The following is a 26,680-nucleotide window of genomic DNA, read 5'->3' as shown; positions in this document are numbered from 1 at the left end:
ACGTCAACAGTGATTAACGAAAATGCGCCCAATCCTACCTGTGGCTTTTGGCCCCAGACCCAACCTTCATTCCATTCAGTCTGTAACTATGGTGACCCACAGTAAGCAAGGACACAGTTGAGAGTGTGAGGCATGCTCATCATAACAATGCTGTCATTAATACTAAATAACAGCAGCTCAAGTCAAATGAATACTTATCAATCAAATCAACATCATTGATGCCGACAAGGCGCCACAAGTCATTTGAAAATTAAACAGTTAAATTGTGCTTCTATTCTTTTAAACATAGGCTACACTTTACTGTACAAAATCCTCTTAATGAACACTTCCTTTCAGCAAGCGACCTCCACTGACGCACCATCTAATGAAATGAGTAGCATTCTTATACAGGCAATGACCTGTAATCCTGCTTGGCCCCAGCAGGGACCCTGCTAATTACCTGGGGATGAACCTCTCCCTCAGCCAACAGATTTCAGCAGACGCCCTCCAGGTGTGTATCCTAAATGGCACCATATTCCCTTGATAGTGCACTACTTTTGACCAGGGCACATAGGGCTCTGGTCAATAGTGCACTGTATAGGGAATAGGGTGCCATTTGGGATGCATACTCTGTCTTGTAGACAGTAGGCTAGGCCATGATGAGGTAACTGTGCACCACTAGGGGCCACAGGGAAGCTAATCTGAGCCGGACTGCTGGATTAGACAGATTTAGCTAGTTCTTTGGACACGATGGCTCTCTAGAGCCCCCCCCCCCCCCCCTGTTCTTCTGTAGTCTCTTCATAGAACACCAGCTTCCAATCCCAGCATTTCTGCAGGGGTCCAGACCTGTTGACCTTAGGCAACTTTATCATTCCCCAGGCTACGTTACAGTATTTGTCAAAGGCTGCTGGTAATACAGTATTCACATGGTGACAGACTTTATGATTAGGTCCACCCTGTCCATTCATTATAATCTACAAGGCAAAACTGATCTTAGATCAGCACTCCAATAATATGTGCCATGGTGTGTTGTAAACCTGTATGTTTATGTTTGACTCTGTCCTTATTGGTTTCCATTAACTCATTGACCGGTGTGAATATCTCATTGTGAGGTTAGTATTACAGGTCTAATCAGAGGGTGTTGTTTTTCTTTGCCTTGCAGGACAGTGGTATCATCTTGATACCTGGACAGGAGCCCAGACCTAACGAAGACACTGGCCCATCTGCTGATCACATTATCCAATAAACCATGTTACCATTGTTGATTCACCGTTGCCGTAACGTCACCATCATCAGCTGAGTGAGTGTCCAACTGTAGTCTGGCAAGAGACTAATGGCAAGACAACGAAACGCAACAGATTATTTAATTATAGCATATATTCTGTGTATACAGTTCAAGTATAATTAGTTGGCTACCTACCTGTTGGCTACCTACCTACCTCTGTTTTTAATTGTATTTCCTATTCCCGGATCTGTTGATAATATGTCACCTGACTATAATGTGAAAACAACTAAGTTAGTCATTTGACACAGAGAGATCTCAACTGTATAAAGGTACTTGGAGAAAGCTAAGTCAATTCAAAAACAGTGATTCATGTCAATATCTGAAATCTATTGAGTTGAGATTGAATTGACCCCAAGCCCTATTATAGACAACTGAATCAGTAAAAATGACTAAAGCTGGCAACATAAACAGTCCAGAGAGTTTTGGGGTGAGAGTGAGTAGATGATGAGGTCATAAAGGCAGCCCTCTGAGCCTTTGTCCTTTTAAGACTCCACCTACCCTTCTAGCGCTAACTTCCAAACAAGCCTCAGTCTGTCAATCAGGCCTCACCAGAGAGAGAGACCACCTGGCTGCCTTGCCCTAGTCTCAGCCATCTCACCTCAGAAACCACCTACTCTGCTCTCTGAGAAGGCATGCAAGGCAGTTATCCACTAATGACCAGACGTGTGGCAGGTCTCGACCCGATCCTAAGCCCAGCGTCATGCATATCCTTACTGACCTGTTCTCCAGATGTGCTACCTGTCCCAGACCTGCTGTTTTCAACTCTCTAGAGACAGCAGGAGAGGTAGAGATACTCTGAATTGGCTATGAAAAGCTAACTGACATTTACTCCTGAGGTGCTGACCTGTTGCACCCTCGACAACCACTGTGATTATTATAGTTTGACACTGCTGGCCATGTTCTGTTATAATCTCCACCCGGCACAGCCAGAAGAGGACTGGCCATCCCTCATAGCCTGGTTCCTCTCTAGGTTTCTTCCTAGGTTCTAGCCACCGTGCTTCTACACCTGCATTGCTTGCTGTTTGGGGTTTTAGGTTGGGTTAGAATCACCTGACTCTGATTGAGAACCGCCTCAGGCAGCCAAACCTATGCTACACACCCCTAATCAACCACAATTCCAATGCCTACAAAAACCCCAATAAGACAACACAATAAACCCATGTCACACCCTGGCCTGAACAAATAATTAAGGAAAACACAAAATACTATGACCAAGGCGTGACAAATTGTGTGCCACAGCAATGTTACACATTGTGAATACAATAGACAGACGGACAATTCCGTTTGCTGTTCTGTTCTGATTTCCTCTGTCCTGAAGGGAATAAGCACCTTTCCTGTCAGAAAGGATAAGTAGCATCTAGTCGCCTGGGTCTAACCCCTTTGAGCTGCACTGTCCTGTTACAGGTCAGGCGAGCTTATTGGCAGCAATGTTCATTACTCACCACCAAATCAGCCTCCCGGGAAGATTGCATGTCTGTGTTGTGGTACAGCAGGTTCCACAAACACTGACCTCTACTGACTCACCAACACATACAGATGTAACATCTTAATTTGAGCCAGTTTGCTACAGCAGGAAAATAATCCTGGAGAAACAGGACATTTTAATTATGTGGATTATAATGAATGGACATTTCTTGTCGGGTTCGATACATTTTAATGTGGAAATTACGAACTTCAGAAGCCTTTTTAAAACTTGAATACACTACAAGTTTGCATTCCCTGCTGTGCGGGAAAATTCTCAGCAACAAAAGAGTGATCAAATTAAGATCCTACATCTGTACTCACCTGAATTTATACTGACCTACCTATACTTACTGCTGTGTGTAATGGCATTGGGCAGAGAGGTTTCAAGATTTCCCTGAAAGACAGAGACAAAGGACACATTCACAGACTCTCTCTAGCTTAAATGAAGGCCACAATTAATTTGTGGTGATTTTGAATGCATTTCACATCTGTTGATAATGTCACCGTGAGAATCACATTTCACATTGTGAATCTCTGCAGTACTGTAAATATAAAAGGAATGAGTAAGTAATTAATTAATGTAAGCAGACCAAGCCAATATAATAAGTAGGATAAGTTGTTATTGCATGTTTTGCAGTTGTGAAAATATGCAATTATGTAAAAAATAAAATGACCATCACTATCCCTATTCCCCACATTGGCCGACACAGATTATTCACAAGTTAAACAACCAAGCACGGTTAGACTAAAGTCTTGCAGAGGCACCACTAAAGCTTATCAAATAGGATTAGGAAGCAGAAAGAAATCTCCTGCCAAAGTCCCATCTGCTTACCTGAGTAAGGCTGGGGAGCTGTCTTCAGCACTGTGACCACATCCCGTTACACTGGGAGGATAGCCTAGCCCACGAAGAATAACCAGAGGAATAGCCCTATTTTTACACAATGCTATCAAGTGGATGGACAGTAAACAAAACCCTATTGTTGATGAACTGAGAAGGATTGAGAAGATTTACTCTAGACTGGGGCTGCATCTTGGATCTTGGCTCTTTGAGAAATGCCGGGGCTAACGAGGAACTGTGTTTTTTGGGTTGTGTCTGCCATCCTTCTGACAGGATACTTTGACACGGGTAGGTACAGTAGAGGATTTAATGATGACTGTTTGACTTCTGGTCACATGTATAACTGTCTCATGTACTTTTACAGATGCTTTGCATGGGGTTGCTATGGATAGAGGTTTGGTAGTGAAACACTTGAAATCTCAAGACCCCTCTGGGATTTCAAGACAACTGGAGTCAGATGAAGGTCTGGAGGCCTTGACCCACAAGACATACAAAGGAAAGGGTGCTATTTCTAGAAGAAAGCGGAATATTCTTTTCCCCAGTGGAGTGAAGCTTTGTTCTCAAGAGACTGTAGACCAGGCGATAGAAAACCATCTGAAGTACTTTCACCAGCGAGGTAAGCTTTTTCACGACTGTATCTCGTGGGCCCTGGGGATTCATTATGACCTGGAGTCTATTCATCTACAATCTTTGTTGTTCAGCCAGATTAATTGAATTCCTGTGGTGCATGCACTCTTATGCAAAAGGTTTTCAAAAGGGTTCTTTGGCTGTCCCCATAGAATAACCCTTTTGGTTCCAGGTAAAAACCCTTTTGGGTTCCATGTAGAACCCTCTGTGGAAAGGGTTCTACCCGGAAACAAAAGGGGTCTACCTGGGGTCTACCTGGAACCAAGAAGGGTTCCTCAAAAGGTTTTCCTATGGGGAGAGCCGAAGAACCCTTTTAGCTTCTAGATAGTGTCTTTTTTTCTAAGAGTGTATGTGACAGAAGGCTAATCTCACTCCTTTTATCATATGGCCATCTATGACTTATTACATATTTAATATGCTTTTATTGTAATAACACAACCATTATATACCATCAAAATGAGTACAACTTTCTGTGATGATCTTATATTTAATTGGGAATGGACAGGTGGGGAAGATAAATAGATGTTTGTCATGTAAATGTGTGCTCTTTAATCACCTCCAACATGAACCATGCAGTAAGCAGTACTTTCCCAGCCTCTTTATTAAAGCCCTATGGTCATCCACGTGCATGGCTTCAGCCGTTGAAATACAGCCCGGTGTTACCATTCTCTATCAGTCGTTTGTTGGAAACAATGGTTCAGAGCCTTGTTGGAACTCAAGGGAAATGACTAGAAGTCAACCAACGACAGTAACTAATCTATCATGATTCAAGGGCTATAGTTATGGTAGTCAGTCATGGAGGCTGAGAAACGCTCCACGTTTAAGGTCAAAGTCAAACGTCCAACCTCATTTTGGTACAGACTGATTGATACGGGTAAGGGCCAGATTTCAGGTGAGGCCAGGCAGAGAGCCTGACACCAGACAGCCTTGCACCAGGGTGCCCTTCTGTCAGTTCAACCCGAACACGTGGTGCTCCACCTGGGGAAGCTTAGAGAGAAAGCACCAGTCCTCGGTCTGAACCCTGCCTCGCTACCGAAATAGTAGTCCTGTAGACATTGATCAGATGAGCCATGCTGCCAGGAAAATATGAGAGCCCTCAGGCCTGCTCCCGCTAGCTCCTCTACCAAGGGCTTTCTGGTTGTCCTCAGCCTCCAAACCTGAAATGTAGCCTACAGATGTGGCTGCAGATTGAGAGAAAAAGAAAGGGGGTTAATGTTTTTTTGCCAGCTTTTTATGTTCCAAAGCACAGGTACTGGTACATTGTGAAAACCACATGTCTTGAGCTGAGAAGTCATTTCAATGTCAGCAGGGGTGGTGAAATGGTGATGCTGTCTGGAACCTGGGAGTATATGTGTGTATGGATCAAAAAATGACCTCACATTTCCCTGATTGCCTTCATTTTTCATAGCTGTCCATTGGAGAGATTTTTCCTGTCAGGATCACTGGCTGAATGTCAGCTAAATGTAAATGTTTGTTTTGGTTACCATGTCCTTGTACTACACAGTGTTATTTAAATCTAGATTGAATATTCATATACGTTAAGCGGGTCTTCTTCTACATCCATCTGTGTCGCAGAGTTAGACCTCTGTGTCACATGTCTCTGTGTCAGTCAGGGTTGGGGTCAATTCCATTTCAATTCTGTCCAATCAGGAAGTACACCAAAAATTCTGGGTGTGAAAGCTAGTCTCTGACCCAGTCCTGTGCCTGTGTGCTGCCCAGTGTGTCAGGAGACGGTGTGGGAGGCGTTCAAGATCTTCTGGGACCGTCTACCTGAGAGAGATGAGTACCAGGCCTGGGTTAACTTATGTCAGGATGGAACTGTCAGCGTGATGGAGATTGGCAGCAACTTCAGCCGATCAGAGGAGCACGTCTCTCTTGTTAGGGCTGTGAGTGAGAATTTTGTACAATTTGATATGTAAAACATTATAGATATTGATGTGTGTGAGTGTGTGTATCCAAGTTTGTGTAGTTTATTGGTATGTGATTGGGAAGCTTTATTTATCAATGGATTCTGTTTTTATTTCAGAGAGTGGTGATGACTGCTGCTTCGAATAGGTGAGTTCCAAAGGTTCCAATGTCTCTGTGAGATACCAGCACTTGCATTCTGTCACAAGGAAAAATACAGTGGGGAGAACAAGTATTTGATACACTGTTGATTTTGCAGGTTTTCCTACTTACAAAGCATATAGAGGTCTGTAATTTTTTTATCATAGGTACACTTCAACTGTGACAGACGGAATCTAAAACAAAAATCCAAAAAATCACATTGTATGATTTTTAAGTAATTAATTAGCATTTTATTGCATGACATAAGTATTTGATCACCTACCAACCAGTAAGAATTCCGGCTCTCACCTGTTAATTTTTTCTTAAGAAGCCCTCCTGTTCTCCACTCATTACCTGTATTAACTGCACCTGTTTTAACTCGTTACCTGTATAAAAGACACCTGTCCACACACTCAATCAAACAGACTCCAACCTCTCCACAATGGCCAAGACCAGAGAGCTGTGTAAGGACATCAGGGATAAAATTGTAGACCTGCACAAGGCTGGGATGGGCTACAGAACAATAGGCAAGCAGCTTGGTGAGAAGGCAACAACTGTTGGCGCAATTATTAGAAAATGGAAGAAGTTCAAGATAACGGTCAATCACCCTCGGTCTGGGGCTCCATGCAAGATCTCACCTCGTGGGGCATCAATGATCATGAGGAAGGTGAGGGATCAGCCCAGAACTACACGGAAGGACCTGATCAATGACCTGAAGAGAGCTGGGACCACAGTCTCAATGAAAACCATTAGTAACACATTACGCCGTCATATATTAAAATCCTGCAGCGCACGCAAGGTCTCCCTGCTCAAACCAGCGCATGTCCAGGCCAGTCTGTTTGCCAATGACCATCTGGATGATCCAGAGGAGGAACGGGAGAAGGTCATGTGGTCTGATGAGACAGAAATAGAGCTTTTTGTTCTAAACTCCACTTGCCGTGTTTGGAGAAAGAAGAAGGATGAGTACAACCCCAAGAACACCATCCCAACCGTGAAGCATGGAGGTGGAAACATCATTCTTTGGGGATGCTTTTCTGCAAAGGGGACAGGACAACTGCACCGTATTGAGGGGAGGATGGATGGGGCCATGTATCGGGCCATGTATCGCGAGATCTTGGCCAACAACCTCCTTCCCTCAGCATTGAAGATGGGTCGTGGCTGGGTCTTCCAGCATGACAACGACCCGAAACACACAGCCAGGGCAACTAAGGAGTGGCTCCGTAAGAAGCATCTCAAGGTCCTGAAGTGGCCTAGCCAGTCTCCAGACCTGAACCCAGTAGAACATCTTTGGAGGGAGCTGAAAGTCCGTATTGCCCAGCGACAGCCCCGAAACCTGAAGGATCTGTAGAAGGTCTGTATGGAGGAGTGGGCCAAAATCCCTGCTGCAGTGTGTGCAAACCTGGTCCAGAACTACAGGAAACGTATGATCTCTGTAATTGCAAACGAAGGTTTCTGTACCAAGTATTAAGTTCTGCTTTTCTGATCAAATAGTTATGTCATGCAATAAAATGCAAATTAATTACTTAAAAATCATCCAATGTGATTTTCTGGATTTTTGTGTTAGATTCCGTCTCTCACAGTTGAAGTGTGCCTATGATAAAAAATTACAGATCTCTACATGCTTTCTAAGTAGGAAAACCTGCAAAATTGGCAGTGTATCAAATACTTGTTCTCCCCACTGTAAGTACATGCCTGTGTCACGTTCAGCAGGTTGCAACGTTACAGAACGTTCAGGTCACTTAGAGCAGACGTACAGAATGTTGCATCCCGCTGAACGTCACTCACGTTACTCAACCTCAACCCCTCATCAACCACATTGTATTTACACCACTTCCATGTTCTCCTCATCCCCGTCCCATCCACGTCAGCGAGCCCACAAGCTCAGGGTCCAAAGTGTGCAGGTAGGCCTCCTCCCAACACTAAAGCCTGCTGTCTTGGTGCCCACACAGCTCTATAGAAACACTGCTGTGTTGTATGCTATCCATAACAGTGATGTAGTCCCGTGTAGCTCAGTTGGTAGAGCATGGCGCTTGCAACACCAGGGTTGTGGGTTCGATTCCTACGAGGACTAGTATAAAAAAAGTATGAAAATGTATATAAGTCGCTCTGGATAAGAGTCTGCTAAATTATGAAAATGTAACATGTAAATGTGCCGTCACGGCAGCCTCTGTGCACCACACAGCTCTGCAGCCTGCTCAACCTTTCCCCCCTCACTTCAACCAGATTTATACAACTACTACATTGTTGTATGATCATAGCCACTGCTGTAGACAGCTTGCTGGTCCTGTAAGCTACACGCATGTAGACAGTAACATAATATAATAATAATAATAATAATAATGTATTATAGCAGGTCTACTTTTGTAATACCTGGTAGTTACATACAGGGGTACAGTGTAATACTTGGTAGTTACATACAGGGTTACAGTGTAACAACATGTAATACCTGGTAGTTACATACAGGGCTACAGTGTAATACCTGGTAGTTACATACATGGTTACAGTGTAATACCTGGTAGTTACATACAGGGCTACAGTGTAATAACATGTAATACCTGGTAGTTACATACAGGGGTACAGTGTAATAACATGTAATACCTGGTAGTTACATACAGGGCTACAGTGTAATAACATGTAATACCTGGTAGTTACATACAGGGCTACAGTGTAATAACATGTAATACCTGGTAGTTACATACAGGGCTACAGTGTAATACATGGTAGTTACATACATGGTTACAGTGTAATACCTGGTAGTTACATACAGGGGTACAGTGTAATAACATGTAATACCTGGTAGTTACATACAGGGCTACAATGTAATAACATGTAATACCTGGTAGTTACATACAGGGCTACAGTGTAACAACATGTAATACCTGGTAGTTACATACAGGGCTACAGTGTAATAACATGTAATACCTGGTAGTTACATACAGGGCTACAGTGTAATACATGGTAGTTACATACATGGTTACAGTGTAATACCTGGTAGTTACATACAGGGGTACAGTGTAATAACATGTAATACCTGGTAGTTACATACAGGGCTACAATGTAATAACATGTAATACCTGGTAGTTACATACAGGGCTACAGTGTAACAACATGTAATACCTGGTAGTTACATACAGGGGTACAGTGTAATAACATGTAATACCTGGTAGTTACATACAGGGCTACAGTGTAATACATGGTAGTTACATACATGGTTACAGTGTAATACCTGGTAGTTACATACAGGGGTACAGTGTAATAACATGTAATACCTGGTAGTTACATACAGGGCTACAATGTAATAACATGTAATACCTGGTAGTTACATACAGGGCTACAGTGTAACAACATGTAATACCTGGTAGTTACATACAGGGGTACAGTGTAATACTTGGTAGTTCCATACAGGGGTACAGTGTAATACCTGGTAGTTACATACAGGGCTACAATGTAATAACATGTAATACCTGGTAGTTACATACAGGGCTACAATGTAATAACATGTAATACCTGGTTTTGATTTACAAAATGTTAAAGATTTGCCAATGACATCACAATAGCTTGAAAACCATTTGAACATGTATATCAGTTTGAAGTACTATGTAATTATTGTAATGAGCTTTACAACCTATAATCTTTTGTATCACATGTGGAAGTTACTGATTGATTGTCTCTCTTTCACACAGTCCAACATGTTGAAGTTACTGATTGATTGTCTCTCTTTCACACAGTCCAACATATTGAAGTTACTGATTGATTGTCTCTCTTTCACACAGTCCAACATGTGGAAGTTACTGATTGATTGTCTCTCTTTCACACAGTCCAACATATTGAAGTTACTGATTGATTGTCTCTCTTTCACACAGTCCAACATGTGGAAGTTACTCATTGATTGTTTCTCTTTCACACAGTCCAACTGCAGCAACTCCACCAGAATTGGCCACCACCCAAAAAGGTTGACCTCTTAACCTCAATTCAGTGTCTGGGCAAAATGCATCTGTATTTCATGCCATCTGTTGATCAGTGACAGTATAGCTAGACTATTAGCCCCTGTCTGTAGTCTAATACTGTCTTGAGGTTATTGTGGGTGCTGCATAGGACTACTGTAGCCTGATCAAGACACGCGTTGCTCCCAGAATAGGCCTTTAATCCTTCTTAATGACACACCACGTTGTCAATGGACAGTGGATAGAGGGACCGCTAGACTTTCCAAAGAGATTGTCTGAACCGCTTGTCTAAACACACTGCTTTTCAATTTCAGTGCCAGACATGTTCAGTAGCAATTAATTGATGTCATGTAGAATGTTTTCTTATATAATTGTATTCTGTGTCATGTATAATACACCCTCTTTTTATTCATACTTATATATTCTTTGTTTCTGGGTCCCTTCTTGTTTTTTTCTGTAGATAATGAAGTCATTGTCATACAGCCAGACACCTTCCCAACCTTGCGAGGAGATGTTGACGTCATTCCTGTCATTACTGCAGAGCCAGTTGAGGAGGTCACAGAGATGGTCCCGCCAGAAACTACTGACTCTGTGACTGAAGATGCTGACATCGATGTCACCTCAGAGACCGACGAGACAATACAGGAGATAGGAGAGGACGTCACTACCGAAGCTGCCTTTGACGTCAACTCCGAAACAGCAGTTGAAGTCATTGCTGAGACTAGTGATGAGGTTAATATGGCTGCTGTTGAGGAATCATCCGATGCTACCCCAGATGACACTGTGGAGATCACATCTGAACCTATTGTCACTGTCATCCATGAGCCCATTAATGAAGTAATTGGGAAAATGTATGAGGAAGTAATCTCAGAAACCACACACAATACAGTGGAGGAGGCAGAAGAGGCCGCTGCAGAGGTCCCACCAGAAGCTGCCATTATGATCCCTATAGAGGTCCCATCAGAGGCTGCCGTTGAGATCACTGCAGAGGTCCCATCAGAGGCTGCCGTTGAGATTGAGATCACTGCAGAGGTCCCATCAGAGGCTGCCATTGAGATCACTGCAGAGGTCCCATCAGAGGCTGCCGTTGAGATCACTGCAGAGGTCCCATCAGAGGCTGCCATTGAGATCCCTGCAGAGGTCCCATCAGAGGCTGCCATTGAGATCCCTGCAGAGGTCCCTTCAGAAGCTGCCATCGATATGCCTGTTGGGTCCACAGACAAGGATATCCCAGAACCTGAAATAACATTTATTCCAGAAACTTCTTTGGAGGCCATTTCTGAAATCACTTCAGATACCATAGACAAGGAGATCACAGAGGGTACTACAGAAATCACTTCAGATACCATAGACAAGGAGATCACAGAGGGTACTACAGAAATCACTTCAGATAACATAGACAAGGAGATCACAGAGGGTACTACAGAAATCACTTCAGATACCATAGACAAGGAGATCACAGAGGGTACTACAGAAATCACTTCAGATACCATAGACAAGGAGATCACAGAGGGTGCTATAGAAATCACATCAGATACCATAGACAATGAGATCACAGAGGGTGCTACAGAAATCACATCAGATACCATAGACAAGGAGATCACAGAGGGTGCTATAGAAATCACATCAGATACCATAGACAAGGAGATCACAGAGGGCGCCACAGAAATCACATCAGAAACCATAGACAAGGAGATCACAGAGGGTGCCACAGAAATCACTTCAGACACCATAGATGAGGAGATTAAAGAGGCTGCCATGGAGGTCACTCAGATACCACAGATGAGGAGATCACAGAAGCTGCGGTAGAAGAAAACGTCACTTTGGAGACCACTTCAGACATTGCTACCAAGGCAACGTCAGAAGATACTACAGATGAGGATATTCCAGAGGATGCAGCAGAATTAACTCCAGAAGTTTCTCCAGGGGACACTTCAGAGCCTGAAGCTGCCATGGAGATCCCTTCAGAGGGTTCAGATGGAGATGTTCAGGAGCTCCCTGTGGAGACCACCTCAGAGGCTACAGTAAATGTTGCCCCAGAAGACACTGAAGAGGAGACCCCTGAGATTTTAGAGGAAGTTATCTCAGTTGCCACAACGCATTTGATACTCGAGGCTACGGAGGAGATCACTCCAGAGACTGTACTAGAGGATACTGTAGCCACTACTACTAATGAAGTGGTAATAGAAATTGGTCCTGAGGAAGAAGTCACTCCAGAAACTTCAGTAAAGGCCATTCCAGAGGATGTAACAGGGATCACTGAAGAAGCAACAATAAAGGCTGAAGTCACTCCTGAGGCTGAAGTAGAGATGAAGGAAGTTACGATGGAGGTCACCTCAGAAGCCACTTTGGAGGTCACTCCTGAGGTTGAGGAGATTACAGAAGAAACTGCAGTAGAGGACAATCCCGAGGTGGAGATAGAGGTAACTCCAGAGTCTACTGAAGAAGTTCCTGAGGAAGCAGAAGAGGTCCCGTTGGAGACTGCAGTGGAAGACACTCCAGAGGCTGTAGAAGAAATCCCCCCAGAGACTGTAGAGATAACTCTGGAAGCTGCTGAAGAAGACTCAACAGAAACTGTAGAAGAAATAATTTCAGTGACTCCAGAAGAGATACCAGAACCTTCAGACGAAGAAATTCCAGAAACTTCAGAGGAGGAAATTCCAGAAACTTCAGAGGAGGAAATTCCAGAACCTTCAGAGGAGGAAACTCCAGAGGCTTCAGAAGAGGTCCCACCTGAGGCAGTAGACGAGATCATTCCAGAAGCTACAGAAGAGGCTTCCAAAAAGACAATTACTGAAACTACAGAAGAGGCTTCCGAAGAGATCATTCTAGAGCCTTCAGAAGCTGCAGTGGAGATAACCACAGAGGCTGCAGGTGAGTCCACTCCAGAGGCGACACAGGAGGCTGCTGTGGAGATTACTCATGAGGTTACCACTGAAACTGTAATTTTGACGGACACAGAGGAGAACAATAATGGCGATCGTTATAAGGATGCAGAGGAGAACAATAATGGTGATCGTTATAAGGATGCAGAGGAGAACAATAACGGTGATCGTTATAGGGTCACCGAAGAAACAAATGATGACTTCCTGGGGATCCAAGATATCATAACAGAGGTGGAAAACACGGTAAGGAAATGACGAGGTTATTATTATTGCAATCAATGAAACACAGAATCAATAATCAAATTGTTACTTCATAAAGGATAGAAGCCTTCTTAAACACACAATAAGAGAGGTGCATCGGCTATAGATTAAAGACACTGTCTACTAAAATGAATGAGAGTGAGGTGATATTGTAATGATGTGATCTGTTTTGTGTCCTGTGTTTAGCTGGGCAATGAGGTCGAGGACATCATGACGAGGCCGTCCACACCCATGAAGGAGCAGGTGGTAGAACTCAGCATCCAGCTGAAGGGAGAGAACTACAACGACGCCCTGAGAGACCCCTCTAGCTTCTACTACCAACGCGTGGCCAAACATTTCACCCATAAGGTACAGTAGAGTTGGTATACTGCGGTCCCCACGCAGACTCTTGGTAAAAACAATTGTTTGGTCCCGTCCTTTTTGACACCCGCTTTTGTTTTTGTTTCCTTCTTTTCACATACAGGATGTACACTGAATGTACAAAACATTAGGAACACCTTCCTAATATTGAGTTGCACCTCCGTTTGCCCTCAGAACAGCCTCAATTCGTCAGGGCATGGACTTTACAAGGTGTCGAAAGCGTTCCACAGGGATGCTGGCCCATGTTGACTCCAAGGCTTTCCGGTTTTGTCAAGTTGGCTGGATGTCCTTTGGGTGGTGAACAATTCTAGATACACACTGGAAACTGTTACGTTGCACTTTTTGAAACACTCAAACCGGTGTGTCTGGCACCTGTTATCATACCCCGTTCAAAGACACTCAAATAATTTGTCTTGCCCATTCACCTTCTGAATGGCACACATACCCACTCCATGTCTCAATTGTCTCAAGGCTTAAAAGTCCTTCTTTAACCCGTCTTCTCCCCTTCATCTACACTGTCTGAAGTGGATTTAACAGGTGACATCCATAAGACATCCATCTGTCATGGATAGCAGGTGTTACTAATGTTTTGGACAGTGTATTTTACACGATTAACTCTTGCGTGTACAGAGTAGAAACAAAAAGTTCCGAAGAGGTTGAAAGATATCTATATATATTCTACTGTATCTATTTACTGTAAACAGCTTTCAAATGTTGTACTGGTTGTCTGGGCTTGCCAGCTACATACTGTATTCACTGAAGAACAGGAAGAAAGCTGCCTGGAAAAATCAGAGGTCCACCAGTCAGTGTGACAGCTCTGGAAACATGTCCTCTGCTGGGAACCCACAGTGACGAACAGTGTATTCCCATCGCATGGGGCTCGGGTCAGAATTAGTGCACTAAATAGGGAATAGGGTGCCATTTGAGATGCAGACATACAGAGAGGATGAATAAGTAAACAACAGGACAGAGCCTTACTGCTCCTGGCCAAGAAGGGAAAGAAGGGAGGTGGCACAGATCCTAGAGGACAGCTTTAGCACGCGGACAGCCACTACACAGACTTGGACAGGGGACTGACTTGATTTTTGTCTATTCTGCAGTAACTGATCATACTATGTGGTCCTGGACTGAGAATGATATCGCTAACTGGTGGCGTAAAGGATTCACAGTACTGGTGTAGATGCAGGCATGTCTGGCGAACAGGGTGGATCTTTTTCATTCTCCTGAGAAAAACTCCAACTTGAAGTGGTAATTAATTGTGTTTTCTTTTCATCGTTCTCATCTAGATTGAAGATGCATTTGAAAGGTTACCAGGATTCAAGAAGGTCTTTGTAGTTGAATTCAGGTAAGCGTCATTAACAGCTATAAATACATTGATCTACTACCTATAAAGCATCATATTCAATTGAACAGGCAATATGCTATTTCAATATCAAGTTCTAATATTTCTTTGTCTTTTCCAAATGTGTCCAGGCCTCAGAAGGACCTCCAAAGGTAAGCATGTTTTCTTTCTTCTGACCCAAATAACTGTCTCACAAGGTTTACATCCAATTGGCTACAGATGATCATGCGAATATTCTAAAATCTGCATAAAACCACATGCTTGTTGCGGATAAAATGCTGTGCGCGATGATGTAGTGCACATGGAAATAACTTTTGCAGTTAAATTCCCATGTACTGAGTAAATATCTAAGTTAAATGGAACTTTTGCAGTTAAATTCCCATGTACTGAGTAAATATCTAAGTTAAATGGGTTTCCCTCACAACTCTAATTATGTTTTTTTCACCACAAAGTTAGCATTATATAGTGAATGTGCCCCCTATGACTTTGGCATATGCACTCTAGCCAACAGATAGCATATACAGCAGGCTACTTTAATCGAATCAAATCAAATGTATTTATATAGCACTTTGTACATCAGCTGATATCTCAAAGTGCTGAACAGAAACCCAGCCTAAAACCCCAAACAGCAAACAATGCAGGTGTTGAAGCACGTTGGCTAGGAAAAACTCCCTAGAAAGGCCAAAACCTAGGAAGAAACCTAGAGAGGAACCAGGCTATGAGGGGTGGCCAGTCCTCTTCTGGCTGTGCCGGGAGGAGATTATAACAGAACATGGCCAAGATGTTCAAATGTTCATAAATGACCAGCATGGTCAAATAATAGGTCTGGGACAGGTAGCACGTCCGGTGAACAGGTCATGATTCCATAGCCGCAGGTAGAACAGTTGAAACTGGAGCAACAGCACAGCCAGGTGGACTGGAGACAGCAAGGAGTCATCATGCCAGGTAGTTCTGTGACACTGTGGCCCCATCCGATGATACCCCCGGACAGGGCCAAACAGGAAGGACATAAATAACCCCACCCACTTTGCCAAAGCACAGCCCCCACACCACTAGAGGGATATCTTCAACCACCAACTTACCATCCTGAGACAAGGCCAAGGGGGGGGGGGCGCCAACCCAGACAGGAAGATCACATCAGTGATTGTTATGGATAATCATTTTTACTTTTTACTTGTCAAATGGCAGCCAGCCAAGCATCGATCATCATGTCACCAGAATAAGACCCTCAATATTTATCAATGTATGCACATAAATGCTTTTCCACCGCCATATCTCTCGTAATTAATTCCCACCTTGTCTAGCGGATTTGTTTTGTCGACAGATTTACAGACAGATTTGCTGTTCCCATCAGGCCCGTCGTGACATTTTTTATCCAACATGTACTTTACTTTACATAAAAAGGATGGCTGGAAACCTGGTTACTGTTAATGCATTCACATGTCAGGATTTATAGCTCCTAAATCCATGACAACGACCACTGACACACACATTACAGTTGATGACGTCCTGGAGAGTGCTGTAATAACAGGCTAGATACCTGTGTGAAAGTGCACTGGAGCGTGATAAATCCATCTCATTGCAATGCTATCACTCCCAGTTCAACCATTATGACTGCACAGTTGAGCTAACCCAAATCCCACTGAGTCTATCTCACATGTATATCTACTAATGGGATATGCATGTGCATCTGTGTCTGGCTGAGCCAAAGAACCAAGCCTTTACCGTACCTACTGCATGGTTAGATGTTTTCTGCTTACTTGTCACAGTCTTCAGATCAGTTGTTCCACACTATGTTTACCAGCATTACAAGCATACTTCCAATGCCTGTCAATCATTATAGCTCAGTGCATCGGCACCATTGCAGACATGAAAAGCACAAAAAACGAAGCTAAAACGTGATTTATTTTGGCTACATGTCACATTGGACTTCTATGTGTTTTCTATTAGTTGGCGTCTTTATATTACACGAGTTCTGCAACGCTCCAGTTTACAGTTAATGGCCTTGCAATGGTCAATCACCCCCGAAGTCGGGTAAGCCCCATCGCTCACCCCGCTGGCCCCTGCCAGTCATGATGATGAGATTAAAGGCAGAGCTTTATGACAAGATCACTTTCCTCCTGACTGTCAACCAGTACGGAGGCTCCAGGCCAGATTCCCCCGCAGGTTTAGCCCCTCACTGGTTTCCCCTACAAACTGGCATCGTGGAAAACTAAACGTTGCGAGCACAGTGAGGCCTTTAAACCACCTTCGGCTCTTCACAGTTTGTTCTGCAGGTCATATAAAGCCCTGTTAGCATGCAACCTTTAAACGGAGCTGCCAGGGAATTAGAGCTGAAGGAGAATTGAGCTGTCTGGGGGGGAGAAAGGGAAGATGGTCATAAACTTACCAGGAACACAGTATCTAGATTAGGATATAGCTTCTCCAACGTAGGACCACTTTAAAGGTCCAATGCAGCCATTTTTATCTCAATATCAAATAATTTCTGGGTAACAATTATGTATCTTACTGTCATTGTTTTCAGTTAAAATAGTAAAAAAGAAACAGAAATATTTTCTTAGCAATGAACACTTTCTCAAGCGAGAATTTCCCTCGGACTGTCTGGGAGTGGTCTGTGTTAAGAGGGGGAAACTGAAAACTAGCTGGTATTGGCAGAGAGGTTTGAAACTCTCTTTCTAATTGTTGTATTAAATAACTGACCGCATGGTGATGAAAAGGCATAAGCTCCATACCACCAAAACAGGCAGAAATTTCAGGCTGTCTTTTTAAACAGCTCTTTTACTTAAAAGGGGATTATCATAGTTTTCACAATTTCACAGTAAAGTTCCAACCTCATTGTGTGGAAATATCTATAAAACACGGGAAAATCACGTTTTTGACAGCACTGTGCCTAAACTAGGACCTCTGTAATAATTAAGCTGGGACCTCTTTAAGCTAGGACCTCTTTAAGCTAGGACCTCTGTAATAATTAAGCTAGGACCTCTTTAAGCTAGGACCTCTTTAAGCTAGGACCTCTTTAAGCTAGGACCTCTTTAAGCTAGGACCTCTGTCTCTCTCTGTTCCTCAATGTATCTCTCTGTTCCTCAATGTGTCTCTCTGTACCTCAATATGTCTCTCTGTTCCTCAATGTGTCTCTCTGTTCCTTAATGTGTCTCTCTGTTCCCCAATGTGTCTCTCTGTTCCTCAATATGTCTCTCTGTTCCTCAATGTGTCTCTGTTCCTCAATGTGTCTCTCTGTTCCTCAATGTGTCTCTGTTCCTAAATGTGTCTCTCTGTTCCTCAATGTGTCTCTCTGTTCCTCAATGTGTCTCTCTGTTCCTCAATGTGTCTCTGTTCCTCAATGTGTCTCTCTGTTCCTCAATGTGTCTCTCTGTTCCTCAATGTGTCTCTCTGTTCCTCAATGTGTCTCTCTGTTCCTCAATATGTCTCTCTGTTCCTCAATGTGTCTCTCTGTTCCTCAATATGTCTCTCTGTTACTCAATGTGTCTCTCTGTTACTCAATGCGTCTCTCTGTTCCTCAATGTGTCTCTCTGTTACTCAATGTGTCTCTCTGTTCCTCAATGTGTCTCTCTGTTCCTCAATATGTCTCTCTGTTCCTCAATATGTCTCTCTCTCTCTATCAAATGAATATTGCTCCACCAGGGGTATCTTGTCTGTGGTAGTCCACTACGCAGTGACTCTGGAAGTGGATGGGACAGGCATCAGTAACGAGACCATGGACTACATCAACCTCCAGTCCAATGTGGTGGAGAAGTCTTACCGTGACGCCGTTGAACGCCCCACTGTGGTCTACACCATAACAGACTTCCGAAACTACATCACTGAAGCCCTGCACAAGGAGAACTTCATGAGCAACACCACTCTGGATGTAGACCCCGACTCACTGCAGCTAGAGCGAGGTAGGTCTACAGACCGGCTAAACTGTACAACAGGTGGTAATGAACTCTGGTCCTAGAGAGGTACATTATGAGAAGGCTTTTATTCCAGCCCAGAACTAACACACCTAACCAGGCTAATAATAGTATTGAGGATTAGTTGATCTAGTACAATTAAGTGTGTTCGTGCTGAAACAAAAGCTTGCTCAGAGAGCAGTCCTCCAGGAACAGGTTTGGCGACCACTGCTAAATAAGGGTTTAGTCCTGGGAGTTGTGTGAAAAGGTCAAAGGGTTCTCCAGTTGATTTGTGTACGACTGTTTTATTTTCCAGTTGATAACTTGTTTCTGGGAGGGAGACCCACCACCAAACCAGAAGAGTCCAATGACATGATGGTGAGTGAGTGTCAGTTCACTGCTCCACATTGTCCTGAGGAGCATCGTGTATTGCATCCTTTTAGCAATATAGTCAACTGAATATGTCGTTGATGACATTGCTAGTTCAATGTGTGTTGGTGTGTAGGCTACACTAAAGGGAATGCAATGAAAGTCATTTGTTGCTAAAGTTGCTTTGGAAAATGGAATTCATACCCAGCTGTCTCAGTTCAGTAAAAGTCTGTAAAAATAGTCAAGTCCATTTTACACCAAACTATTCTCAAGACGCAAGTCAGCATGCCATATTAAGCAAACAGTTGTGTTCAATCACTAAGAAATATAGAAAGAAATCTGGTTTGAGTGGAAATATGACATTAATTTATTACGCCCGAATGATTCGCTTTTCTCATAGACGGCACTGTAATTACAAAGACACATTTGACTGGGAACAAATGTAATAATCTCAGAATTTACTCCCTCAATTTTTTCCTATTTTTTCTCATCCTTTATTAAACTGATTTACAATCTTGTTTAGGCTGAATGGCCTTGTCCAATTTGTCTTGACTACCATGTGTTCTCTCTCATTCTCTCAGGTAATGGCAAGCTTCCTAGGGTCTAACACAGGCACAAGGCAGTTACTGGTAGTTAAAGATAAGCACATCTGAAGTCCATTCGTTATTAAATGGGTCCACTTTCACCAAACAGAACTTTATTGTTGTCCTTAGGGCATAACACAACTTTTTGTTTATCCTGTGGTGAAAGACAATGACGCTCTGCTCATTTGTGTGAACACAACCTGGTTTGACGGTCTCTCTGAGTCACATGGCTGTTTGCAGGAAGCCCATTTTCATTGTGGAAGATGAAGTGTGTGTGTGTGTGTGTGTGTGTGTGTGTGTGTGTGTGTGTGTGTGTGTGTGTGTGTGTGTGTGTGTGTGTGTGTGTGTGTGTGTGTGTGTGTGTGTGTGTGTGTGTGTGTGTGTGTGTGTGTGTGTGTGTGTGTGTGTGTGTGTGTGTGTGTGTTTCTCTGTCCCTTGAGCAGGACATACTAATACAGAACATATGTTGAGGTTAAAAGGCCTGTGTTGTTGCATTCATTCATATAGGGCATCCGTTGCTGGGATGTATATATGAATATCACTCAGATTTAGTTTATCGTGAGGTATTTTGTGTTTCTGTATGCACACATGACTGTAAGTCGCTTTGGATAAAAGCGTCTGCTAAATGGCATATATTATTATTATTATTACTTTGTGAAGCACACATATCAAGGGCTACATCTCTATCTGTTACAACTCAACCTTGTGAGAGAGAAACACTCTGCTACAACTCAACCTTGTGAGAGAGAAACACTCTGCTACAACTCAACCTTGTGAGAGAGAAACACTCTGCTACAACTCAACCTTGTGAGAGAGAAACACTCTGCTACAACTCAACCTTGTGAGAGAGAAACACTCTGCTACAACTCAACCTTGTGAGAGAGAAACACTCTGCTACAACTCAACCTTGTGAGAGAGAAAAACTCTGCTACAACTCAACCTTGTGACAGAGAAACACTCTGCTACAACTCAACCTTGTGAGAGAGAAACACTCTGCTACAACTCAACCTTGTGAGAGAGAAACACTCTGCTACAACTCAACCTTGTGAGAGAGAAACACTCTGCTACAACTCAACCTTGTGACAGAGAAACACTCTGCTACAACTCAACCTTGTGACAGAGAAACACTCTGCTACAACTCAACCTTGTGAGAGAGAAACACTCTGCTACAACTCAACCTTGTGAGAGAGAAACACTCTGCTACAACTCAACCTTGTGAGAGAGAAACACTCTGCTACAACTCAACCTTGTGAGAGAGAAACACTGCTACAACTCAACCTTGTGAGAGAGAAACACTCTGCTACAACTCAACCTTGTGAGAGAGAAACACTCTGCTACAACTCAACCTTGTGAGAGAGAAACACTGCTACAACTCAACCTTGTGAGAGAGAAACACTGCTACAACTCAACCTTGTGAGAGAGAAACACTGCTACAACTCAACCTTGTGAGAGAGAAACACTCTGCTACAACTCAACCTTGTGACAGAGAAACACTCTGCTACAACTCAACCTTGTGACAGAGAAACACTCTGCTACAACTCAACCTTGTGAGAGAGAAACACTCTGCTACAACTCAACCTTGTGAGAGAGAAACACTCTGCTACAACTCAACCTTGTGAGAGAGAAACACTCTGCTACAACTCAACCTTGTGACAGAGAAACACTCTGCTACAACTCAACCTTGTGAGAGAAACACTCTGCTACAACACTCTGCTACAACTCAACCTTGTGAGAGAGAAACACTGCTACAACTCAACCTTGTGAGAGAGAAACACTCTGCTACAACTGTGAGAGAGAAACACTCTGCTACAACTCAACCTTGTGACAGAGAAACACTCTGCTACAACTCAACCTTGTGAGAGAGAAACACTCTGCTACAACTCAACCTTGTGAGAGAGAAACACTCTGCTACAACTCAACCTTGTGAGAGAGAAACACTCTGCTACAACTCAACCTTGTGAGAGAGAAACACTCTGCTACAACTCAACCTTGTGAGAGAGAAACACTGCTACAACTCAACCTTGTGAGAGAGAAACACTCTGCTACAACTCAACCTTGTGAGAGAGAAACACTGCTACAACTCAACCTTGTGAGAGAGAAACACTCTGCTACAACTCAACCTTGTGAGAGAGAAACACTCTGCTACAACTCAACCTTGTGACAGAGAAACACTCTGCTACAACTCAACCTTGTGACAGAGAAACACTCTGCTTCAACTCAACCTTGTGACAGAGAAACACTCTGCTACAACTCAACCTTGTGAGAGAGAAACACTCTGTTACAACTCAAACTTGTGAGAGAGAAACACTCTGCTACAACTCAACCTTGTGAGAGAGAAACACTCTGCTACAACTCAACCTTGTGAGAGAGAAACACTGCTACAACTCAACCTTGTGAGAGAGAAACACTCTGCTACAACTCAACATTGTGAGAGAGAAACACTCTGCTACAACTCAACCTTGTGAGAGAGAAACACTGCTACAACTCAACCTTGTGACAGAGAAACACTGCTACAACTCAACCTTGTGAGAGAGAAACACTCTGCTACAACTCAACCTTGTGAGAGAGAAACACTGCTACAACTCAACCTTGTGAGAGAGAAACACTCTGCTACAACTCAACCTTGTGACAGAGAAACACTCTGCTACAACTCAACCTTGTGAGAGAGAAAAACTCTGCTACAACTCAACCTTGTGAGAGAGAAACACTCTGCTACAACTCAACCTTGTGAGAGAGAAACACTGCTACAACTCAACCTTGTGAGAGAGAAACACTCTGCTACAACTCAACCTTGTGAGAGAGAAACACTGCTACAACTCAACCTTGTGAGAGAAAAACACTGCTACAACTCAACCTTGTGAGAGAGAAACACTCTGCTACAACTCAACCTTGTGACAGAGAAACACTCTGCTACAACTCAACCTTGTGACAGAGAAACACTGCTACAACTCAACCTTGTGACAGAGAAACACTCTGCTACAACTCAACCTTGTGAGAGAGAAACACTCTGCTACAACTCAACCTTGTGAGAGAGAAACACTCTGTTACAACTCAACCTTGTGAGAGAGAAACACTCTGCTACAACTCAACCTTGTGAGAAAGAAAAACTCTGCTACAACTCAACCTTGTGAGAGAGAAACACTCTGTTACAACTCAACCTTGTGAGAGAGAAACACTCTGCTACAACTCAACCTTGTGACAGAGAAACACTCTGCTACAACTCAACCTTGTGAGAGAGAAACACTCTGCTACAACTCAACCTTGTGAGAGAGAAACACTCTGCTACAACTCAACCTTGTGAGAGAGAAACACTGCTACAACTCAACCTTGTGAGAGAGAAACACTCTGTTACAACTCAACCTTGTGAGAGAGAAACACTCTGCTACAACTCAACCTTGTGAGAGAGAAACACTCTGCTACAACTCAACCTTGTGACAGAGAAACACTCTGCTACAACTCAACCTTGTGACAGAGAAACACTCTGCTACAACTCAACCTTGTGAGAGAGAAACACTCTGCTACAACTCAACCTTGTGAGAGAGAAACACTCTGCTACAACTCAACCTTGTGAGAGAGAAACACTCTGCTACAACTCAACCTTGTGACAGAGAAACACTCTGCTACAACTCAACCTTGTGAGAGAGAAACACTCTGCTACAACTCAACCTTGTGAGAGAGAAACACTGCTACAACTCAACCTTGTGAGAGAGAAACACTCTGCTACAACTCAACTTTGTGAGAGAGAAACACTGCTACAACTCAACCTTGTGAGAGAGAAACACTGCTACAACTCAACCTTGTGAGAGAGAAACACTCTGCTACAACTCAACTTTGTGAGAGAGAAACACTGCTACAACTCAACCTTGTGAGAGAGAAACACTGCTACAACTCAACCTTGTGAGAGAGAAACACTCTGCTACAACTCAACCTTGTGACAGAGAAACACTGCTACAACTCAACCTTGTGAGAGAAAAACACAACTAATCTGCAGCTGCAGCTAGGGAGGCACAGAGGGCCGGCTTTTGTGTCCAAATGTATCTTCTGCGTGCCAGTGCAATTTCTTTCCACTGAAGTTAGTCTGGATAGAAGGATGAATTTCTACTGTAATTCATAGAAGATGTTGAGGATCATTTTCTCCCCCCACTTTGACTTCTATAAGGGCTGTTGAATGTATACGTGATCATATCTGTCATCCTATGCATGTGCTTTTTGATCTGTGCATGGGAAAATGTAGGTATTTATGTATGCATGGGTGGTGTAGGTCTATATAAGTCTATGTAGTTCTATGTACTGTAGTTGCGTGTGTCCATCCTTGGGGCATGGCCAGCCCAGGTGTAACGTCCGGGAAATTCCCGTATAGATAGAGGATTTAGGATTACCTTTCCTCTAGCCAGCCTAATCTAGGTATATTCTTGGCATTTTCTATGTTTGCCGTGTCTGCCAGCCTCCCGTTTGGGCTACAGGCAGACAACAATACACACGGACGTTCATTTAAGTGTGAGTTACTAGACGTACATTTCTCTAACGTTAGTAGAATGTAAGAATAATGCCAGTGCACTTTTATCGACCTTTGTCTTTTCTTCCTGGTGTGTCAGGACAATGTTCTGGCTGCTGAGAAACCACCAGATGCTCCTGGCCAAGACTTGGATGTCGGCGACATCTTCCTGAAGAAGGATGATTTCCTATTTCCTGTGGACCCTTTGAAAGGCTCCGGGAGCGTTGTGGCCAGTGAAAATGATGTGTTCGTTCTGGATGAAACCACCTTGCCACCCAGCACCACTGCTGTCCCTGCAGAGAGTGAGCTGTCCTGTTTCTACTTCCTAAATTACGAGATCACATTCACATCACCTTGTATACTGTCAACCACACAGTAACACACAACACAAAAAAACACATTCAAATCTGATTTAATAGAGTTTTGAAACCATTTATCCATTGTTAATATCATGGATTCTCCTCTATTCTGTTTTCACTCTGTTTCCCTTCACTGAAGAGAAGGGAGATTCCGTGTTCCAGTAACAACGCATGTGTTTTCCTGTTTTTCTAGATAATGGAAATATTGAAGAAGAGGGATTTCTTCTCAGCAACACTCAGCAAGACTCTGATACTCCCGATGGGGATGGTGTGGTCGGTGCTGGAGGCTCCTCTACCTCCTCCCCTTCACAACCACAGACCACAGAGGCCCCGGTCCCGGCACCTCCCAGAGTAGACCCAGATTTGGATGCTGGCTCTGGCTCCGGCTTCTCTGGGGATGACCAAGGGGCTGACGTCGTCCCATGGTTTCCCGTGACAACTGAGGAGACAGACTACATAGAGGAGGATGAGGAGGATTCTGTGGTGGGGGAGATGCATTTTCCAGATCCAGAAGTGGAACCAAAGGAGGAAGAGAAGAAGGATGAGGAGAAGGGGGAAGAGATCACCGAATCTGTCCTGACTGAAACTCCAGAGGATATGGGTCCTTTTGAGTCCCATCCAGAATCTGCCCCAGTTGAGGAAGAGCCACAACAGCCTTTCTTGGACAGGCTGCCTGTGACCCAAGACATTAGTACCCGACCTGACTACACGACCACCGCTGAAGTCCCTGTGTTCTGGACCGCAGAGACCCTGACCGTGGAGCTCTCCATACAAACGCTGGAGGCCTCTGGGATTTATGACGATTATTACCCAAGCGAACCATTCACCATCATAGCACCAGTCACTGATTATCCCTATCCTCAGTTTTACACCACTGAGGCCCTGGTGTTGGAAGGGCCAGCAGCTGAGACCCATGGTTCTGTTGAGGAGCTGTCGGAGCCAACTAGTCCAATAGAGGTTGAACTCCCCACAGTTACTGAGTCACCTACCTTCATAGACATGGCGCTGTTCACAGTCAAGGAGTCCATCTTCGATATGATCACCTCCGAACCACCAGAGATTGAAGCCTTCACCGACAGACCTTTACTCTTGGTGCCCGATCCTGAGGATGAAGATGGAGAGGTGGAGATCTTGGAGGAACAGGGGGCGGAGGTCACAGGGCCCTTGGCTACACTACTCCCAGCCCTTGACATCTCAGAGGAGGACCTAGCTGAAGATCAAATCTTTGTTGTGGCTGCAGGTACAGCAGCCCCGGAAGTCATAGAGTCTCATAGCATCTTATCCCCCGAGAAAGAATCTCCCTTCTCTCGTATATCTGACTCTGTACCAGAAGAGGAGGAAGCCACACACCATCCAGCCACCACAGAAATAGCACCACATGGTGACATTGAAATCTCTGAGACACCTGAAATTGCCCCAACAATCCTACCTCCATTCTTCCAGCCCACATTCAGACACACAGAAAACCTGCTTGAGGCAGCAGAAGAGTCAGATGTTAGTATTGAAGAAGGAGATGTTAGCATGGCGCTAGCAACCCCTTCCCCAGCTCACGACACATACGAACTAGAAGTCGGCACTTCAATCCAAGCGGTTGGAGACTACGCACCAGACTCCCCCATGTCGGAAATTGACCTCACCTTCAACGTGTATGACGGAACGAGTCACATGGACGGGGACAGCAGCGGGTACTCCAGCATCGCCCACGGATCAGACGTGGGCAGCATCGTCATGGCGAAGAGCCCTGGCAAGGATCTAATGGTGTTCTTCAGCCTGAGGGTGACCAACATGATGTTCTCTGAGGATCTCTTCAACAAGAGTTCCACAGAGTACAAAGCCCTGGAGCAGAGGTTCCTCGAACTGGTAAAGGATATATGGGATTATCTGCAATAACATTAGGGTATGGGGGCCATAAATGAATGTTCAGTATGCATAGAGATGGCCTTCTCAAGTTC

General features: G+C 43.9%; 1 protein-coding gene across 1 annotated transcript in view; it reads left to right on the top strand.

Annotated features, from left to right (window-relative positions):
• Positions 1 to 3,582: 3,582 nt before the first annotated feature.
• The window catches only part of LOC124007678 (interphotoreceptor matrix proteoglycan 2-like), a 38,765-nt gene continuing 15,667 nt past the window's right edge, over positions 3,583 to 26,680 (top strand). Inside the window, 15 exon segments of the mRNA XM_046318366.1 lie at positions 3,583 to 3,854; positions 3,931 to 4,182; positions 5,913 to 6,079; positions 6,220 to 6,248; positions 8,108 to 8,140; positions 10,148 to 10,191; positions 10,644 to 11,992; positions 11,995 to 13,311; positions 13,516 to 13,677; positions 14,976 to 15,034; positions 15,163 to 15,183; positions 18,674 to 18,930; positions 19,238 to 19,299; positions 24,470 to 24,671; positions 24,922 to 26,588. Of these exon segments, the coding sequence (XP_046174322.1) occupies positions 3,782 to 3,854; positions 3,931 to 4,182; positions 5,913 to 6,079; positions 6,220 to 6,248; positions 8,108 to 8,140; positions 10,148 to 10,191; positions 10,644 to 11,992; positions 11,995 to 13,311; positions 13,516 to 13,677; positions 14,976 to 15,034; positions 15,163 to 15,183; positions 18,674 to 18,930; positions 19,238 to 19,299; positions 24,470 to 24,671; positions 24,922 to 26,588 (5,694 nt within the window). The 5' untranslated portion in view covers positions 3,583 to 3,781.

The sequence above is a fragment of the Oncorhynchus gorbuscha genome, linkage group LG21 (assembly GCF_021184085.1).
Source record: "Oncorhynchus gorbuscha isolate QuinsamMale2020 ecotype Even-year linkage group LG21, OgorEven_v1.0, whole genome shotgun sequence".
Classification (NCBI taxonomy): Eukaryota; Metazoa; Chordata; class Actinopteri; order Salmoniformes; family Salmonidae; genus Oncorhynchus; species Oncorhynchus gorbuscha.
Note: the sequence above shows the minus strand (reverse complement) of the source record. Positions and strands in the feature narration are given on the sequence as shown.